At 35.3% G+C, this 18,674-nt stretch overlaps 4 protein-coding genes across 5 annotated transcripts; 1 reads left to right on the forward strand and 3 right to left on the reverse strand.

Moving 5' to 3' along the window:
• Positions 1-696: 696 nt before the first annotated feature.
• LOC120164947 (protein LIGHT-DEPENDENT SHORT HYPOCOTYLS 1-like) lies at positions 697-1,638 on the reverse strand. The gene is made up of 2 exons (XM_039174570.1): positions 1,081-1,638; positions 697-758 (listed from the first exon to the last, which is right to left on the reverse strand). The coding sequence occupies exons 1-2, from the start codon at positions 1,628-1,630 to the stop codon at positions 745-747; spliced, it is 564 nt and encodes a 187-aa protein (XP_039030501.1). The 5' UTR covers positions 1,631-1,638; the 3' UTR covers positions 697-744.
• A 911-nt stretch (positions 1,639-2,549) lies between these two features.
• On the reverse strand, positions 2,550-5,460 carry LOC120164944 (probable low-specificity L-threonine aldolase 1). Its single transcript, XM_039174566.1, has 9 exons — positions 5,013-5,460; positions 4,550-4,661; positions 4,255-4,305; positions 3,975-4,046; positions 3,756-3,888; positions 3,573-3,631; positions 3,059-3,159; positions 2,873-2,939; positions 2,550-2,722 (listed from the first exon to the last, which is right to left on the reverse strand). The coding sequence occupies exons 1-9, from the start codon at positions 5,453-5,455 to the stop codon at positions 2,678-2,680; spliced, it is 1,083 nt and encodes a 360-aa protein (XP_039030497.1). The 5' UTR covers positions 5,456-5,460; the 3' UTR covers positions 2,550-2,677.
• Positions 5,461-7,400: 1,940 nt separating this feature from the next.
• Positions 7,401-16,757, reverse strand: LOC120164943 (cell division cycle 5-like protein). Its single transcript, XM_039174565.1, has 6 exons — positions 16,747-16,757; positions 12,812-12,820; positions 11,721-12,013; positions 9,284-10,996; positions 8,863-9,144; positions 7,401-8,237 (listed from the first exon to the last, which is right to left on the reverse strand). Exons 3-6 carry the CDS (start codon positions 11,895-11,897, stop codon positions 7,536-7,538), a joined length of 2,874 nt encoding a protein of 957 aa, XP_039030496.1. The 5' UTR covers positions 11,898-12,013; positions 12,812-12,820; positions 16,747-16,757; the 3' UTR covers positions 7,401-7,535.
• On the forward strand, positions 14,998-17,591 carry LOC120164945. Of its 2 annotated transcripts, none has more exons than XM_039174568.1 (7): positions 14,998-15,200; positions 16,019-16,162; positions 16,336-16,403; positions 16,514-16,564; positions 16,654-16,713; positions 16,796-17,236; positions 17,406-17,591. In XM_039174568.1, exons 1-7 carry the CDS (start codon positions 15,068-15,070, stop codon positions 17,442-17,444), a joined length of 936 nt encoding a protein of 311 aa, XP_039030499.1. In that variant the 5' UTR covers positions 14,998-15,067; the 3' UTR covers positions 17,445-17,591. The 2 variants fall into 2 exon arrangements, with proteins under 2 accessions (XP_039030499.1, XP_039030498.1); XM_039174567.1 differs by lacking the exon at positions 17,406-17,591 and adding an exon at positions 17,335-17,375 and having other exon boundaries at positions 16,796-17,282.
• Positions 17,592-18,674: the final 1,083 nt, after the last annotated feature.

Raw genomic sequence — 18,674 nt, forward strand, 5'->3', positions numbered from 1 at the left:
AATTTAATGAATATAAATTTTAATATAACTGAATTCCAACCCTTACATATATATTAAAAGTTAAAAGAATGTATACTGAAATAACTTTCTTTAAATGATTGATGTTAAATTACTATCATGCGTCATAGTTGTGAACTTGAACCCTAAAATTTGAAATTCCATTTGTTCCGTATATTAATAAGAACAAAATGCACATGTAATTATAAAAATATTTAAATCCGAAAATGTACTTTCAAACCAATAGAACATAAATTAAATTTGATTTAATAATAGTAAGTTTTTGTATGGCACGTATGTATGTTTTGTTTTAGCTGTCACCATCCACTAATTTTAGAAAAAGATGAATATAGGTACTCTTGTTCAATTAAACATATGAGAAAAAGGGACAATCATTTGTTCAATTAAACATATGGAAATGCTCGATTCATGGAAACAAGAGCGGATTTAGAGAAATGTCATGTTTATATATGAAACCACATAGACATCATTACATTAACATCTACTACTATTGGGGCAATGGCCTATACACATCGTCTCTGTCTCTGACGGATGGATAGCGAGGCAGGTAGAGTGGTCGTATCTTTAAAAATTTAAAATTATTATATATATAAAAGATTATCAAATAAACCATTGAAATACCAGAGTAGAAGATAACAGAAATAGCTTATGAAAATAGAACCAACAAAAACCACCATATCGTTCAGGCAATATGTTGATTGCAAAAGGACCCTATTCTTGTTCCAATTATATAGTATTTCCTGTAAAAAAGAAGAACAAAAATTGTGATCTAACCTGAAATATGAACTGACCAGAAATATATATCAGGAAAAAGCTGAAGTACAAGCTTAGTTTCACAGAATACCAAAGTACATAACAATTTGATGAGTATCTATATATGGCATTCACTTTTGATACCATCATTTTCTTTTTGGTACTGTCACTGCCATTCAAAACTTTCCCCTAAAAGAAAGGGTACCCACTAAACTTGGTACACCCCAAACATGGGGGGGGGGAAGTAACATAAAATTTTCACCAACAAAGATGTTTATATTGTCTAGTTTGTGGAGTGTACTTATTTACTTGCAGCAGTGGCATCAGCAATTAATGGTGGTGATGGCTCCACCTTTTGCTTCGGTCTCTTCCTTTTCTTCTCATAACTAACACCTCTAGCTTTGGCCTGGAAATCCCTGACTTCCCTTAAGAAGATCCTCAGAGCTAGAGCTCCAAAAGGGTTCCCTTCTGGTTTACCCCCATGTTCCTCATAAGCAGCTCGGAGTCGACCGATGAGTGCATCGAGGCTACCCCAGGCTTGTCTAAGAGGGCAAGGACAAGGAGCTGGTGGGTTGGGGAGACCAAAGAAAGGGCATGTCTGGTTATGAACCTTGGTCTTCCCAAACTGATCGAGGTACCTAAGAAACTCCACAACATGAGCACCGCTACACATTGAAACCGACAATGGAGGCCTTTGGCTCCTCAGGTATTGACAAAAAGTGTTCCAATCCCTACGCTTCTGGTTCTCATAGCGACTCGGGGTGGTCGATGGCGGAGCAGTTGTGGAAATAGGCGTTGCTGTGCTGTTTGCTACGAGGTTTGAGCCTAAGATATTGCTTTGTGGGGGAACCAAGTCCATTATTTTACCGATGGGTGAGTGTTGATCTTTGTTTTAGGGTTTCACTCGTCTTCTCCTATATTCTTATCGAAAAAAGAAAGCACTGATCAGGATGGATTGGAGGTTGATAATTAGAAGGAGAAGAACAGTTTCAAAGCTTTTCAGTTCAGGTATACAAACTAGGATAGCTCAAGAAATCATGAAATGCAAGATTCTGCATGGCTTCCACGACAGAACTTACGGAGATAACAAGAAATTGAACGAGATAGAAACAAAAAAAAAGGGTTGCCTTTTGCTCTTTTTTAGATGGAGAATATATTTTGATAAAATTTAGAACTTGTTTCAGTTTGAAGGGACTCACTGGTAAGAAATGGATGAAAGACTGCAAGAATCTGGGGTTTGGAAATAGGGTTTAAAGGGAAAGCGATGAGCAGATGAACTGAAACCAAAAACTAAAGAAAATAATATTTGACACCACATACCAATGGTTAATAAATACTACCAAAATATTTTAAGATACTATTTTAGCCTATTGTTTTTATGTGCAAAACAAGGTACTATTTTACTAAAATAACAAGGCATTTAAAATGTGAAAGCCCTAATTCCCCCCCCCCTTTGGGCCAAAATATGCACTACTATTATCCAAGGTAATGTGTTCTTGAAGAATTATATATTTTTTAATTTATATTTTCACTATTTATATGTATAAATTTTACCCATTAACTGTGAAAAATAATGTCTTTTATTTAAAATTAAAAGGTTATTCAAAATTTTCGAAAATTATTTTCACTATTTATCGTAAAGTTGTATCTAGTCTTCTAAAGAGAACAACATTCTCTCTTTAATTCTTGATTCCGATTCTTTATTGTAAGATAAAGAGAAAATTTAATAAAATATAAATAAAACTAAACTTTATTTGCCAGGGAATAACACAGGTTTATAGGTACGAAGAAATGATGATGAAATCTTAAAAGGCTTAATATTAATGGGTTCTACATATTATTTATGATTATACGATGGAGCGTGTTCCTCCTGCCTCTGAACTGATCTTCACGAGTCGTACCAATTTCAGACATGGTAGCCATTTTCTTCTTGCACTCCGTTGAATGCTTGCTGCAAATACTCAAACAAGGAATAATTAGTAAAACATTACATGGATCAGCAGGCAAGAAACAAGGATGATATTCGGTAAAAGTAGGCGTGAATGTTCTAATCTAATCGATACTTATGCGCCGGATTCCGAACAGGGACAATGTCGATTACCTGAAAGCAGGACAAAGTGTACTGCACATCACTTGATGATATTTGGTGGTGGAGGACAATTCTCATCCTGAATATAACATGGAAAGAAAAACGCATTGATTCAGGTCGTCTATGATCGTTATTCGGATATCGGACATTTATAGGTAAAAGAAAAACGAAGAGTCGGAACAACATAAGCATGCTGACCTGTATGGGCCTTCTGGCATCACAAGTACACCATGTTCCTCTAGGTTCTTGTATAGTTTCTCTGCTGTGATTTTTGTTTCCTCCACTATGTCAAAAAATATCTGGTGAAATACAGTAATATGAAGAATATAAGCGAAGGTAATTATGAAAACTTTTGCTTTTACCGGTTGGTAAAAGTAAATTCTCTGCAGTTTTCTGATGCAATTTTTTCGTTCAGTTTTCCTCTAGTTTTTGGTGAGCATAGCAGCATCAAGTACATGAAACCAGGGTGGACACTTATTATACACTTTGATAGATCGAATCGCAACTAGGGGTCTATCATTGAGCCAAGATAAGCTCGAACTTGCATTCTAGTTGAAATTCGAGACTCGAAACGCAACTTGCTTGATAGCTAGCTTGATTCAATAACGAACAAACCAAACCCAAGTAGTTTGCAAGAATGTAAAACCTCAAATCCGGAAATGCAAACTCAAGGAGAACACTGTTCTGTAAGCTATACAACAAGCATACTCACGATATTCGTTTCCACCGCAGCAACATCGACTCTTAGACCTTTAATTTGATTTAGCCCCTCTGAAACAATTAAAAAACCAGCATGAAGTCGATGTATTTAATTTGATGTCCGATATAGGTGTCGGATACGGATATTTCATGTAAATAAAGAAACAGAGTAGCATATACTTGAACCATAATTTACCTGCTAACATCTTAGCCTTCTTGTGATCACCTTCAAGCTTTGCGACATTCTCATTCAGAGCAACAAAAGCAGCAGCACAAATGAAACCAAGCTGTCTCATCCCACCGCCTAAGGTCTTCCGAAGTCTTCTAGCCTAAGAAAAAGCCGACAGAAATGGAGTTCGAAGATAAATTTTGATATGTTGCAGAGGTTTTTAGCTGCAAAAACTTCATATTTTACCTTACTAATAAAGCTTTTGGATCCAACAATGACTGATCCAACTGGAGCACCCAAACCTTTTGATAAACATACCTACGGCAAACAAATGCAATCAAAAAGAAAAGGGGGGTTCTAAATCCATGGTTTATAAGATCAAACACTCCAGATTGAAGTTTTAATTTTGGAAAACAACTGTAAATTACGATGAAGTATAGGATAACAATTGAAACAACTATTAATAAGAACACTGAAAAGGCAAAGAAGCTTAAATAAGCAAACAATGATAACATAAGGAGCATACCGAGACGGAATCTGCAGCTTGTACAAGCCTGTTAACAGGAATTCCGAGTGCCTGACAGACCAATACTTTAGTTAGATACCATGATAAATGATAGTTTTCATGTATACATTTAAACATGAGAATACAACAACAATAGCAGGCTAGTCATGCTGCCCAGATTCTTCATTTTCATGTATGTGTTTAAATATTGTTTGGACAATGGTATGGAGATAGGTGATCCTACATATATATGAAATAACTTGAATATACCTGCACCGGACAACATAGACTGCAAATATAAAAATGTGTTACTCACCACAGATGCATTGAAAATTCGAGCCCCGTCAATGTGAAGCTTCAAGCCATGCTTCTTAGCTAGATCACCAACTTTGTCTGTGTATTCCACAGACAAACATCTACCCCCGGTGCTGCATGGTAAAAGAAAACCAGAGGATTACTATATATATATATATATATATAAATATGTATATCATGTATGACCCATTCTTCTAATGTAGTGCGAATGCAATAGTTGCTGTTCATGTTGCATTGTGTCTCGCAAATGTATTTAGAGAGGCCTTTGAGGGTCATATCTCCATTCTTACGCCTCGATTCACATTTGACACAAATATTCGATGTGGAACTTAAAAAAATAGCCAGAGTAACACATCTCAAGTATGACAAAGTTAGGCTGATGATTTCCCCTGAATGCTCATGTCTATCATTGCCCAAACAAATCAAGTTCAAAGGAATTTCATAAACAAGAAACAAAATCTTACTTTGCATGTGAATTCTCCAAGCAAATCAGCCTCGTAGTCGGGTAAACGAGCTCTCCTCTTGGGTCTCTAATGGCAGCTTCAATCGAATTGATGTCCATAGTTCCATCATCATTGTTCTTCACTGGCCTTGGATGAACACCTCCAATGGTTGAAATTCCACCATTCTCATAAATATGGATATGAGAGTTGTCTCCAAGAATGACCTCACTTCCCCTTATATCACAGTGAACAAGAACACTAATGAGGTTACCCATTGTGCCTGATGGAACGAATAAACCGGCTTCTTTGCCCATGATCATTGCAACCTCTGATTCTAACCGGACCGCAGTCGGATCAGCACCCAAGACATCATCATCAACTTCAGCAGTTGCCATCGCAGCCCTCATTGCCTCGGTAGGTCTCGTGACAGTATCAGATCGAAGATCGACTGTTCTGGTCACCATTGTTGCTGAAATTTATCCCCATAAAGAAGATTAACCAAAACAATCTGATATGCATAACTTCAGTTAATTATGCCAAGCAAAATGACCCTTAGTAGTATTCTTCCGAGTGAGACATTTAGAGTTACCAGGACTAGAGTTAAAAACCCAGAGAATTAAACCAAATTATGAGAATCAGAATGTCACTGATTACTCTCAGTTCAAGAGTAAATTTGTTTTTTTTCCCTAGAACTGTTAATAATTAATATTTCACTGCCATAACCATTTAACAGGGAAATTTACACCATGCCAACATGTTGAACAGTTGAAGTAATCCCAAGGAAATTCAAGAAATCCAAAGAAACAATTGAACAATATTATACATATAGAGAGAGAGAGAAACAATTGAACAGCTTCTTATTTTCTGCAAAAAAAAATACAACCTTTACCTAAGAAAAAAAATTCACACTTCAAAAAAAATATCCTTTCTGCATGCAAATATAGACACCCCTACTTGGATACTCTTAGTTTTTTCCTAATTTTTATAGTATTTGTTCATGCATGTATGCAAAGATCATGTACAACCCAAAAAATTAATTCATTAATTAATTTAAAATTTGTGACTGACCCAACTACACTTGTTTTCATCCAAAGCCTTGGAAAAAAATGAGAAAAAAAGAAGTTGAAAGAGAATCACAAGAGAAACATGAACTTACATAGACACCCCAAGGAATGAAATTCCATTTTAATGGGCTTTTTATAATAGTTTTATTGTTAGAAAAAGGAGGAGGAGAAGGCAATTATGGTTTTTTGTTTGTTTCTTCGTTGTTTCGTATCCGGAAAAGAATCAACAAACATACATGAATGCGCGGGCCAGTCTCGTTTTTATCTTTCTCAAAGGCGGAACCTTGAAAGAAGAAAATTTGCTTTTGGCTTTCCTATTAATTTGGAGTTGCAAAATTGATTTCTTCGCCTATAGGGGATGAATTCAAGTTCTTTCCTTTTTTATGATTAATCTGTAAACGAGAGAAGTACATCCAAATCTGGATGGCTGTCATTGTAACCAATGAAAAATTAACATCACATTGAAAAGCAAACCAACCCCACAATACCTGCTGATTCACTCAATTATTTACACGTACAATCTTCATCTACAACTATAGTAATAGTAAATGGCAACTGTAACTATAGGTGAAGTAAATGATATCATTTCTTTTAAAGAATAACACAATCATGTCTAACGCAACTACTACGCTCTCAACATTGTAACTGCAGCAAAAAACATATTATGGATACTTTCTACACCATAGAATGGTAATGGTCAGAACACGCTTGCATGGTCGATCATTTCAATCATTTATGCCACGAAATTTGCATTCTGGAGAGAAGAACGTAGTTCCTTTTGTAATAAATCACATTATATATATATATATATATTCATACCTGCGTCAGGCTAAGGGGATTGTTTGATGAGATTGTGCGCAGAGAGATCGAGAAGAAGGGTTATTTATGGTGAGGGTCAAGCAGTCAAAGCTTATCCAGTATGGTGGGATTGGAAATGTTGTATTCTTGAAAATAGATTTAGGTGTCAAATAGTCATAAAAAGGCTGCCTGCTGCTACCGAATTTGGTATACCAATTGAATGGCGGTAAAAATAATAAAATCAATAAAAACTCTCTTTTTGACGAAATGGTGAAACTCTGACTCCTCCCTTATGTGGCCAACATAGCTACATTGGTTATGACTCAATTGGATATGGAGGAACTTCTTTCTAATCTCTTCTCAGACATTAAAATAAATAAATAAATAATAAATATGTATTCATCAAATCTATCTACCATGCATTTAGATTAGCGATGACTTCATAAAGAAGAAAAGATTTGGATTGACCTTGGTCGAAAACTCAAATGAAGCTAGATAAGCATGAATGTGAAACTATGTTCCTTCAAGATTCAACCAAAAATATAGTCTCTTTTCCAGTTATACATTACCCATATTTCTTTTTCAGTTCCCTTCTAAGAGCAAAGAAACACAATGATTTATGAAAATAGAGAAGCAGATATGGATCTCATGACTTTAGTCTCTCATTGTGCGACTCGAAAAGCTATTCCTCCATCCCAATTTGTTTTTCAGCAGTATCCCCAACCAAGACACAAGAATTGTCGACCTCGGTGTGGTCAGTGTAACCTTCAGCTTCATGCGATTCTCGGATGCTTTCCTGTTTGGTAGAGACTGAATCTGGATTTATAGATTCTGTGGCAACCTCAGAACTTACAGCATCCTCAGTCACCGTATTGTCTGTCTTTGGGATATCACTGCCTTTGTCTTCCACAACTGAAGGCACATTTACGGACTTGCTTCCATCTGCATGTCCTTTTCCTGAATCAGCATTCGTATCAACTTCCACACTTGGTTCACCATCAAGAGAAGACCCAACATGCTCCTGTGAAGGTGCAGGCTTTGGTATTCCTGACCTTGGCAGATCAACTTGGCTTGATGCAGACTCAGACAACTCAAGAGCTCGATCCTTTTCAGCTGCCTCTTCTTCCTTTTCAGCTTCTGCTCTATATACATTCATGAGATTTTGCAAACTTTCTAACTCGGCCATGAGATTCCCATAGCGTCTTTGCAAGGTCTGTTCGAGCTCCTTCTGCTTCTGGACTTCCTCCCAGAGACCATTTATCCTGTGTGATGCTGCTAATTGCTCCTGCTTTTGTAAATCCTGAAAACACTCTAGTTCTGTTCCTGCTGTAGCCGTCTGCTTATAGGTTGACTCAATCTGAAGCCAAAGAGTTGCTGCCCGTTTCTGACCATTGAAATTGTTGGTTGTTTAGCACAACAGGAATTGAAATTTCAAACAAAATTCCATTACTAAAAGTATGATATTGTATTCTTGGATTGCAGTTCACTAATTTTTCTATAAGCTGGATAGAAGCAACTATCATCCATTAAGTGTTGATAAATTATTTAATTCTTAGTTCAGCATCAGAATGAGAATAAGAAAGATGTGTGCATACAATTCAAATAAACTACTAAAATGGCTTTTAATAAAGAAAATTAACAGTACTCCAACCTATCAAATGAATATGGAAACAGATACTTTTCTTTATACAGATACAGCTTTACATGCTAATTGTTTTATTTAATCACATCCTACCCCAATCCAACACCCACATAATTACAAAGGCAAACTCCCAAACACAGATATAAAGGCATAAAGGTTTTCATGTTCTTACACATATAAAGAAAACATGCTGTATAAAAGATTTTGTTATGTTACTAGGCAGTATGAAATTTCTAAATGATATCTAATAATAGAAAATGAATGATAAAAATTATAACTCACATGCTACAGTTGCAATAAAAATTGATATGATGATAGTATAAGAAAATTATTAATGAAAATTATCAGCATGCATCTAATGATGTACCTCGTAACCCTGTGTGAGAACATTGTACTTCTTCTCCATGCTTTCTGCCTTCGACTTATCAGCATCCATCTTCTTTTTCACATTTTCAAACTCAGTCTGCAGGGCCGCAAGTTTCTCCATATTTCCAGCAACACTTGATAGACCATAAGCATTACGAGTAGGGAAGTACATCAGATCATTTAGGCAAGTATTATGTGCTTCCACAAAATCATCAAGAGTTTCATTTTCATGCCCCATCGCCACGCGTAGAACGTCAGCTTCTTCCTTAATCAAGGAATTGGCCTGCCAACAAAAATAAAGTCGTCAGTGAGTTCATAAAAGGGCTCATTTATGCTCACATATCATCTCTGATATTAAAAAAGTCGAAGATCATGACCCAAAAAGAAAAGAAGAAAAAAAATCTGAAGAGCACATGGCAAACCTCTTTCATTTCCTCTTCTTCAAAATCTTCAATACTGGGAATAGATCCATTTGCAGGACGCTTGGCAGCTTTTTTCTTCACCTTATTTGCCTTTTCATCAAGTGGATACTTAGCATTATCATGTTCCAGCAAGGAGAGAAGCTCCTTTCTTATCATTTCATCCGCCTGCTCAATTGAAGTAGGAGGAACAAATGAACTTTTGTCTCCATCAGTTCTCATCAAAGAATCTCTAATTAGTTCCAGAGAGGCAGTAGGAGGTCTAGGAAGCTCCCTCTGCAACACTTTTGATCTCTTCTTAAGTAATGCCTGCTGCCGTGCTTCTTCCTCAGCCCTTTCTCTAGCTATCCAATCAGACATGTCTTCTTCAATCTTCTCCTCTGGTTCTTCGTTATCTTCTGGGGGTGGTTGAATGACTATTTGATACTCATTTTTTGGCTGTGGAAGACCACCAAGTCCAGATTTCAAGTTCCTTCTTAGATCAGCTTGTCTCCGCTGCTCAAGTTTGGCACTGTCATGTAGATCCATGTCTTCATTTATGCGGAGCTCATCCCTCATGGGAGTTCCTTTAGGAGTCAAACCAAAAGAAGAGCCATCCCTTGATGGTGTCATTCCAGTTCTAGGAGTAAGACCTGCAGCTCCAGGAGTTGCTGCAGGAGTCAACATTGGATTTGGTGTTTGGATCTGTGTTTTAGGAGTGACCCCTGAGAAATCTGAAGGGTGCAGCTCTGGGTTTTCTCCACCAAGTAATGGCGTCTGGGACTCTCTCAGCCTAGCCAAATTTTCAGCTTCCATCATGATAGCATCACCTTTTCCAGCAGGTGTTCTTTGTGGGGTCCGCAAAGGTGTCATTCCTGGACGTGGTGTTTGGGAATAATTTGCAAGAAGAGCACGAGTTGCACCACTCCCTTCAGCAAGTTCCTCATTCCCTGCAAGAAGATCACTCGCATATCCCATCTTTGCAATCTCCTCCAATTCATGATCAGGAATTTGAGGTGATGGTAGCATAAGTTTTGATCTCTTCCTTACCGTTTCGGGATCGTTCAGCTTGTTGGCCTGCAATATTGCTGATGGGGTATCCTGCCTCTGTGCAATTTTATTCTTCGCAATATCCTGCTTTCTTAGCTGTGCTTCTAAATCAACTCTTCTTTTTCCCTCAAGTTCTTCGATGGTGGTTGGGAACTTAGGCTGCTCTATAGGTCTATCTTCATCAGCAACATCATAAAAGCCTGGAGGAGGCCTCTTCTCAAAAGGAATTTCAGCATTATAGTCAATTCCCTTCCTTTTCCTCTTTCGGTGCCTTGTATCAATTCCAGCAGCCTTAAGCTCCCTCCTTTTCTGTAAAGAAGCAAGCCTCCTAGCCTCTTCAAGCTGTTTTTCTCTGGCTTTCCTCTTTGCTTTCTTGCCCCTAGTATTAGCTAATCGAGCACGAGCTTCAGAAAGCATTTCCTTCTCATCCTCATCCATGTCGACAGGATCTGGACGAGCAGGCTTTGATTCAGGGTTTGGGTCAATCTCTCCTGGACGCAATTTCCTGGGATCATCACCTGGCTCATAATTTTCATCTCTAGCACAAGCTGCATCAAGGAGTTTCTCGTAACGTTCAAGACATTGAGAAGGTGTTCGGCCAACAATTGGGGCAATCGTCCTCCACTGCGTTGGCATGAGCTTAGCAAGATGAAGCAGCTTCTCATCCTCTTCTCTAGTCCACTCGGTCTACATACATCACAAAAACACAAATGATCATTGAAACTTGATAATTATTACTAGTTTTCTTCATCAAAAGGAATCAATTAGAAACAATTCAATTAAACTTAATAATTCAACAGAAAAACAAACAATAACATATTCTCAGCAAGAAAGCTACTTGCAGAGTTGCAGTTTGAGTAACAAAAGGCTGCAATTCCCTACAACTAGACCACCCTCAATTCTTACTTTCGCCACCTCATTTTACGCTCTCAAAAGTAAAAAGCTTATTTGACACAAGCAAATGAACAATGAGAGTTGAAATTTGTGAATTTATTTTTATATGATACAATTATAAACCAATGCGCATTACTCCACATTTGTAGTATTTTGTACTTTTAGTCAAACAAATATTTGTTTATTTACCATTAGCTTCTGTTTGCATAGCAGACATTCGAGCAAGCACAAAGCAAGAAACAAGGAGCAACAAGAACATTTTTTTCAACTAAGCTTAGCTACTCTGACCAAAGGCATCAAATCAAAGAACAATCTAAACGAAACTTAACTTTTCTAACCGAAGAAAAACCTAATAATAATAGTGTCTATGGAAAATTTCAACTCATAAATCGAAACACTGAAAAGCTTATATACCCAAAATTGATTAGATCTTTAAGTGTAAAGCTCCAATTCGAAACAAATCCAGGTGAACAAACATTAAAATTTTCCTTACAAGTAAAAGAAAAGATAAATTTACCTTTTTAATGGAGGGATCGAGCCACTCATACCAGCGAGCTTTACATTGCTTAGCAGATTTACGAACAAGCAAAGAAGAAATTCTAGCCCATTGGTTCTTCCCATATTTCATAACCGCCGCCTTCAATATCTCATCCTCCGTGTTCTTCCATACACCTCCTTTTATCATAATCCTCATTTTGGCTCACGATTCTTTGTTACCTTGAAAGATTTAATTGAACAGGAAGTATCAAAATTATAAACCGTAGATTCTTCGATTGAAAAGCTCAGAATGCAATGCTCATTAAACCCTAGCTTTATTTTCTTCTTCGTCCTTTTATAATTAAATTATTGAGCGGAAAAGCTATAGTAACTGTGGATCAACAATGGGCTATCCAATATTGTAAAGTTTTTATTCTTTCATTCTTTGTGTTTGGTTCACGAAATGTAAGATTATTGGTGTTTAGTTAAAAGAATAAAAGATTATTATAATGTATATTTTACCAAATTGTCTTTATTATATATTTATTTTTTTAATAAGTTGAATTCTACTATAATATTACTATAATTAATTTATATATTTTCTTTAAAAAAAATTAAATTCATAAAATTTATATAATTTTTTTACAAAATTAAAAAGATAAATAGGTTTAATGAAAGAGTACAATTTTATTTTAACATCTGAACTTCATATAAAATTTTAATTATAGATTTTTTTGTAAATCTAAAATAGTTTAAGGATAAATTTGTTAGATAACATTCGTAGAATTTTTACTATTCAAAGACAAAAAAATAAGGGCATTTTAGTCCTACAACAATACGTAAGGGAAGAGGTAATCACATTCACAGTAATATATCCCAAAAAATCCAATGTTGATAATAAAATATAGGAATACTAGGACAACCAAAAACGGGGAATGAGGATTTCATTCCCCGGTAATCCCTTATGCCGTGAACCAAACGACCCTTAGGGGGTGTTTGGATGGGGGAATGTGAGATTCTCATGGGAATAGAATCCACATTCTCCCGTTGGTTAGCCCGAGAATCCCATTCCCGGTAATGTAAGATTACCAATAGTTAATTTTTTGGGTATATTACCGGGAATGCCATTACCTCTCTTTCCTTAGGTATTGTTGGATTACCATAGAAATTTTACGAAGGTTAAATTACAAATTTATCCTTAAACTATTATAGATTTATAAAAAAAAAATTATAATTAAAATTTTATATGAAGTTTAGAGGTTAAAATAAAATTTTACCCTTTCATTAAACTTTTTTATATTTTTAATTTTGTAAACAAAAATTATATAAATTTTATGAATTTAAATTTTTTAAAGAAAATATATAAATATTTTTCAACTTGTTAAAAAAATAATATATAATAAGGACAATTTGACCAAATATACATTCCCAGTAATCTTATTCCCTGATAATCTTACATTCTCACTGATAATCTTATATTTCGTGAACCAAACGCACCTTAAAGGTTTGTACAATTAAAGTAAGACCTTCTCTCTGTCCATGGGTCATAAATAATAGGGAACATTACGCCATTAGTCATTTATCAATTAAATTTTTTCTAATTAAATTATCAAATAATTTTAAATAAACTTATCATTAATCTTACATTTTTTTTATTTTGCCCTTGATTATTAAATATTTAACAGCAGTATTGATAAATATTGTAGAGTAGAAAGTGAAAGAAAATTGTATACTTTAAGATAAAAATTGCGAATAATTTTTTTACAATATTAGAAGAGGAATAGTCATGGAGATGAAGTGTTAATATGATCTTAATGGTCGATTAAATTTAGCGCTTAAAATTAGTGCAATTGCCAATTAGTATCATAATTGATACATTATATATAAAAATATAATATTGAAAACATTTAATTGCTCAATATCGTTCCATTTATAAATAAAGATATTATATAAAAATATAGAATTTCAATAATAAATAAAAGTCTTAATTTTTATCATAATACATATGAGAGTGTTTATAACAATTTATATAATACTTTTATAAAAATTAGAAGGGTATTTAGAATCAAATGTGAAGTTACCAATAACAAGTTGGTCTAGTGGGATGAGGCACTAAGTCCCTTAAGTAAGGTTAGGGATTCGAATCTTGGTGTTTGCGAATGGAGTAAACTGGGTTGGGAGAGTCGTCATCGCCTCTGCAGTACCTGATCTGAATTAGTCGGTTAATAGATCGGATATAAGTTAATAATTCAAAAAAATCAAATGAGAAGTTTGATTTGCTTTATCCAATTGCAAACAACTATCATTTAATCAATCATTATAAATGATTGTTTGACTAATAACGTAAACTAAACCAGAGTAGAATTTCAACTTCAAACCTCAAAGTTTTTATGCTCTTCTCGTTGTCATCAAGCTAAAGTAAAATTTAGTTCAACTACAAATTTAGTATCTAAACTATTAGTTTTGGTCTATTTTAATACTTAAACTTACATTTTTTAAATTCTGCCTAACATTTAGTTTTTGTTTCATTTTAATATCCCGCCGTTAAAAACTTAACATATAAGCTCATCAATCGCCTCATCTACAGTTGTCGATCGTCACATCTGTTAGTCAATGAAGCCCAAACTTTATAGCCCACACCTTTTCGACCCCTTGAATACAGTTCTGGCCTTTGTTTCATCGGGAAACGTCTCAATATCCCCATATCAACGATGGACTCTTCGATTTCTTCATCCTCCGATCTCCATGGTCTACTGTCCGATGAGTCTGAAATTGAACTATGTTGGTTGACTCGTCATTCTCTCATGGTCCACCATTCGGATTGGTCTTCCGCACCGGAACTATGTCACGTTAGCTCGTTCGTTAAATTTTTAATGATAGGGTGCTAAAATGAAACAAAAATTAAACGTTAAATATGGTCTTTAAAAAAATGAAAGTTTATGTACTAAAACGGACTAAAAATGATACTATATGTACTAAATGCATAGTTTATCCTAAATTTATTATGTTTATCTGCCAATCATTATAATATTAATTATGTTTATTCATCAATTGTTCTCAACTGGTTCGCGTGGCCTAATGGATAAGGCGCTCGCGAGATTGTGGGTTCGAGTCCCATCGTGAACGTATTTTAATTTTGAGAACAAATGGTGATTGCTGCCTTATCGATTATTTTAATTATTAAGGTAAGGCAATATTAGACTGACTATATAATCAAACGTGTCCCAATGTAAGTGCACGTGAATCCCTAATGTCACGTGACATACTTCTTCATAAGAACCAACACCCTAATTCCGAATTCTTCATCATATTGCCGAAACCCAGATTTTACCAACGTTTCTCACCAACCAAACTGTGCTAAAGCGAAAAATAAAAAGTAAAAATAAAATGAGAAAAGGAGGGCCAAGGAAGGAGGGGAACTACACGAATCCATGTTTAATGATGCACCAGCCATGGGCTTCATTGTTAGTTTATGGGATCAAACGTATTGAAGGAAGATCTTGGCCTGCTCCAATCAGAGGTAGCCTCTTTTAAATCAAGCTTTCAAATTGATGCATTAACCGAATACCCATATCTTATTCTTGTGTTGTATTTCATGGGACTCTTTTATTTTCGAGAAAATAACTAAAATATGTTTGGATAATTTAGGTAAAGTACCAAATTTATGCTTGTCGTGGTTATAATTTTCTCCATAATAAGTTGTTATAGGATTTTAGGTCATGCGGTTGGTTGATATCTAGTATTTACTCAATAATGAAGAAAAAGTTCAGCTGGTATTGACTGTTTATTGTAACCTAATTTGGTCTTCTTATCTTTGTCTTCCGTTGCTTCTTATATAAATCGTGCTTTTTAGGAGTAAAAGAAGGTCCAAATTTGTTATTGTCCAAGTTTTAGAATGCTTTCAATCTCACAATTATGACTGTCTTTGATAGTTTGATTATTTTGACCTGTTCATATGTTTGTGGGGCTCTTCTAACTAACGTTGATATATTGGTTCCATAACATGAAACTGGGGAGGGACATTGAGGCAGTGAATTAAAAGGGGTAAATTGCCAACTTTGATTTTCTTTAGTTTACTATAATTAGATATTCAGGCTTTCATAGCAATAAGTTTTTTCATGTCTATTTGAACCGGACTATTCCCGACTGGAGAAATATTTCTATAAGACTCCAGCAAGATCTTTTGTGATTCGATGTTATTGCATTAGCCCCAAGTTGGAAATGTCTATATTGTTTTAGAGAAATGATAGTTTTGATGCATTTTTAGCTAGTATGTATTTTCTTTCCTGTACTGCCAAATGAAGCTCCTCTAAGTAAAATATTATATTATCGTTCCAGGACGCCTTTGGATACATGCTGCCAGTAAAGTCCCGGAGGAATCTACGATCAAAGCAATGGAGGATTTCTATAGGGAAATTTATGCAGTGAATGGAATTACCGATATTAAATTTCCAGAACATTACCCTGTTTCGAGATTGTTAGGTTAGTCCATTTTATACTCGTTTGATCTCTTTTGGTATTTCTGTTGCTTTATTGCTTTTGCTTGTTTTCTTTTTGCATTATTTCCCTAGACTAATGTGGAAAGATTACCGGAATTCCGAATGGCCGCATTTTCCTATTCATTTCTAATCTAGTTTAATTCTTATATGGCATAGGGTGTGTCGAAGTGGTTGGCTGTTTGTCGTGTCAAGAACTAGTTCAATGGGAGGCACTACCTGAAGGGGTGGGCAACTTAACTTTTCTTACTCTTATGTTATTCTGTAATCAACATAATATGCAACAATTCCTCACTGATTTTTGTTCCTTCTCATTTTTCTTCATCATGTTCCCCAGGTTAGGCTAGAAGGACAAACTGATTTTTGCTGGCTTTGTGAACAACCAAAGGTTTTACTTACATGGATAGTTGCTTTTCTATTTGTTCTTTAATCCGTTTCTTTCAATTAGATATTATATTGTGGTTTTTTTTTTTGCAGAAATTGTTAGTCCCATTCAAGATGCGAGGCTTCCAACGTGTTTATAATCTGGAAAAGAATGTAACAGCCTGCAAAAATTTATGCTTATGTCACTCTCTCTCGATTTGCTTTGAATTGATATCGATTGAAAAATATCTAACAGATATATGAGGCTGCTGTTAGAGGCCTTGTCCCAGTTGATAGTCCTGCACCAGTAAAATTTCTGTTACCAAATCCGAGAGATCCTTTCTCCTTGAAGCCAGGATCAATTGCTGCATCCGTTCAGAATTCAAAAGCATCTGCCATCAAGAAATCATCTAGTCTTAGTGCAGCAATAGCTGGTGCACAAGCAGCCGCTACACAGTTTTCAAAGGACCAAAATATTTTTACAAATACAATCCCGAATAATACACCTGATTCAACGTCAACTGAAACACAGACGATATCTATAGACAACGATAGAATACCCAGTGGTAACTTGAAGGAAGGATCCATAGAGGCAAATTCAGCCTCAAAGCAAAGCGACAATGTTGAGGAAGAGGGAGGCAGTAGTCGTGGTCAACCTCCTGCACTTCTGAAACAGGACACCGGTGCCCCATCTAAGGTAAGCAGTCATTTGCTTGGATCAGATTTCCGGCTTTTTAACTCTTATACTATGTTACTCCACTCGAAGTAACGTAGTTTTAACCTGCGTATTTGAACAAAATGGAACAATTTGAACTTCAGATTGCACCATCAAATGTTTTGATTGCTCATGATGTTTATATGTTAAGATTTTTGCTGCGGCGTTAAGGGAGCTGAAGCCATCATGAATCACCGAGTCGTCAAATAGCTGTAAGGGCAAGGAGCTTGTATAATTCATTTTCTTCATTAATTTTTTCCATTTGTATGTACAATTAAATTCTCCATGGATGCTCGTGGTTCACAGGGCTTGATTTTATGTGCTGAACTTTCATGGATGATTGTAATTTATAATCCTGACAGAGTGTAGAAACGATAGGTAGATGATGCAAGAGTCTTGAGTATTTTTTTCCTTCAAAAATTGAACCTTAAGCAGCTAATTAACCCCAGCATTATAGCAAAGTCCAATCTCCATGGGGACACTCAAGCTCTATAGGGTACAAAAATGTTTCATTCATGTCAAATGTTTAATTATTCTATGCATAGATGGATCTAAAAATTCAAAAAATAGGGTACAAAAATTTTAATATTATTTTTTTAATAAAATGAGTATGCATTTTTTAATATTTTCTTCCTTGTATTAATAAAATAAATATTATTTAATAATTTATTTAAGATAATTGATTTTACATACCAATTTCGAATACAGCTACAACCAGCTGTCTCGCACAAGTTTCTGCATATAAATTTCGCCCGCATTTTCACTCCTTTAAAGATTAAAATAGAAGAGAGAGATCCCACAGGTTATAGGCACCATGAATGCAATTTCATGGCGGATCATTTCCCTCTTTATTTTTGGATTATTAATTTCAAATTCTCACGCCATAGACATGGAGGCTAAAGCTGTTCCGACCTCCACTTCGGACGACATCTATTCCATCTATTTTTCTCACGAGTTCCATGCGGTGTCTGCAAGGGCGATCTATCCACGCCGCTATATAACAAAAAAACACGCTGCTAAAAATCCGCTTTGCTGTAGTTTTAATTGTGCAAGTTATCTTCGTTTCCTAAATATTCTTGGTCATGTAATTCTTTTTAGACCATCAACATGCAATTTGTATTTTCTTTTAAGTTTTGTACTTTCTTTCATACCCAACTATACTATTTAAGAGTACGAACATGCCACACATCAATTCCTTCAAATATATATAATAGTTGAAAAGTTAATAAACAAGTTACCATTAAAAACGCCACAATATATGAATCCTATTACGGCGTTTATTTAAAAATATCACTAAAGAACGATTTTTTGCAGCGTTTGTTTAGAAACGCCACTAAAATAGAATTTTGTGGCAGTGTTTGTTTAAAAATGCCACCAAATTACTTATATGTAGTTGCGTTTATGAAATAAACGCCGCTAA

The sequence above is a fragment of the Hibiscus syriacus genome, unplaced genomic scaffold (assembly GCF_006381635.1).
Source record: "Hibiscus syriacus cultivar Baekdansim isolate YM2019G1 unplaced genomic scaffold, ASM638163v2 tig00111558_pilon, whole genome shotgun sequence".
Taxonomy (NCBI): Eukaryota; Viridiplantae; Streptophyta; class Magnoliopsida; order Malvales; family Malvaceae; genus Hibiscus; species Hibiscus syriacus.

Excerpts from the sequence above, each read along its gene's own strand:
- LOC120164947 (XM_039174570.1), bottom strand. The coding sequence starts at position 1,630 with ATGGACTTGGTTCCCCCACAAAGCAATATCTTAGGCTCAAACCTCGTA.
- LOC120164945 (XM_039174567.1), top strand. The coding sequence starts at position 15,068 with ATGAGAAAAGGAGGGCCAAGGAAGGAGGGGAACTACACGAATCCATGT. Across the intron at positions 16,404-16,513 it reads GGGAGGCACTACCTGAAGGG|GTTAGGCTAGAAGGACAAAC; the intron begins GTGGGCAACTTA and ends CATGTTCCCCAG. Across the intron at positions 16,565-16,653 it reads GGCTTTGTGAACAACCAAAG|AAATTGTTAGTCCCATTCAA; the intron begins GTTTTACTTACA and ends TTTTTTTTGCAG.
- LOC120164944 (XM_039174566.1), bottom strand. The coding sequence starts at position 5,455 with ATGGTGACCAGAACAGTCGATCTTCGATCTGATACTGTCACGAGACCT. Across the intron at positions 3,160-3,572 it reads CTGCGGTGGAAACGAATATC|ATATTTTTTGACATAGTGGA; the intron begins GTGAGTATGCTT and ends GTATTTCACCAG. Across the intron at positions 2,723-2,872 it reads ACACTTTGTCCTGCTTTCAG|CAAGCATTCAACGGAGTGCA; the intron begins GTAATCGACATT and ends GAGTATTTGCAG.
- LOC120164943 (XM_039174565.1), bottom strand. The coding sequence starts at position 11,897 with ATGAGGATTATGATAAAAGGAGGTGTATGGAAGAACACGGAGGATGAG. Across the intron at positions 10,997-11,720 it reads TCGATCCCTCCATTAAAAAG|ACCGAGTGGACTAGAGAAGA; the intron begins GTAAATTTATCT and ends TGATGTATGTAG. Across the intron at positions 9,145-9,283 it reads AAGAAGAGGAAATGAAAGAG|GCCAATTCCTTGATTAAGGA; the intron begins GTTTGCCATGTG and ends TTTTGTTGGCAG.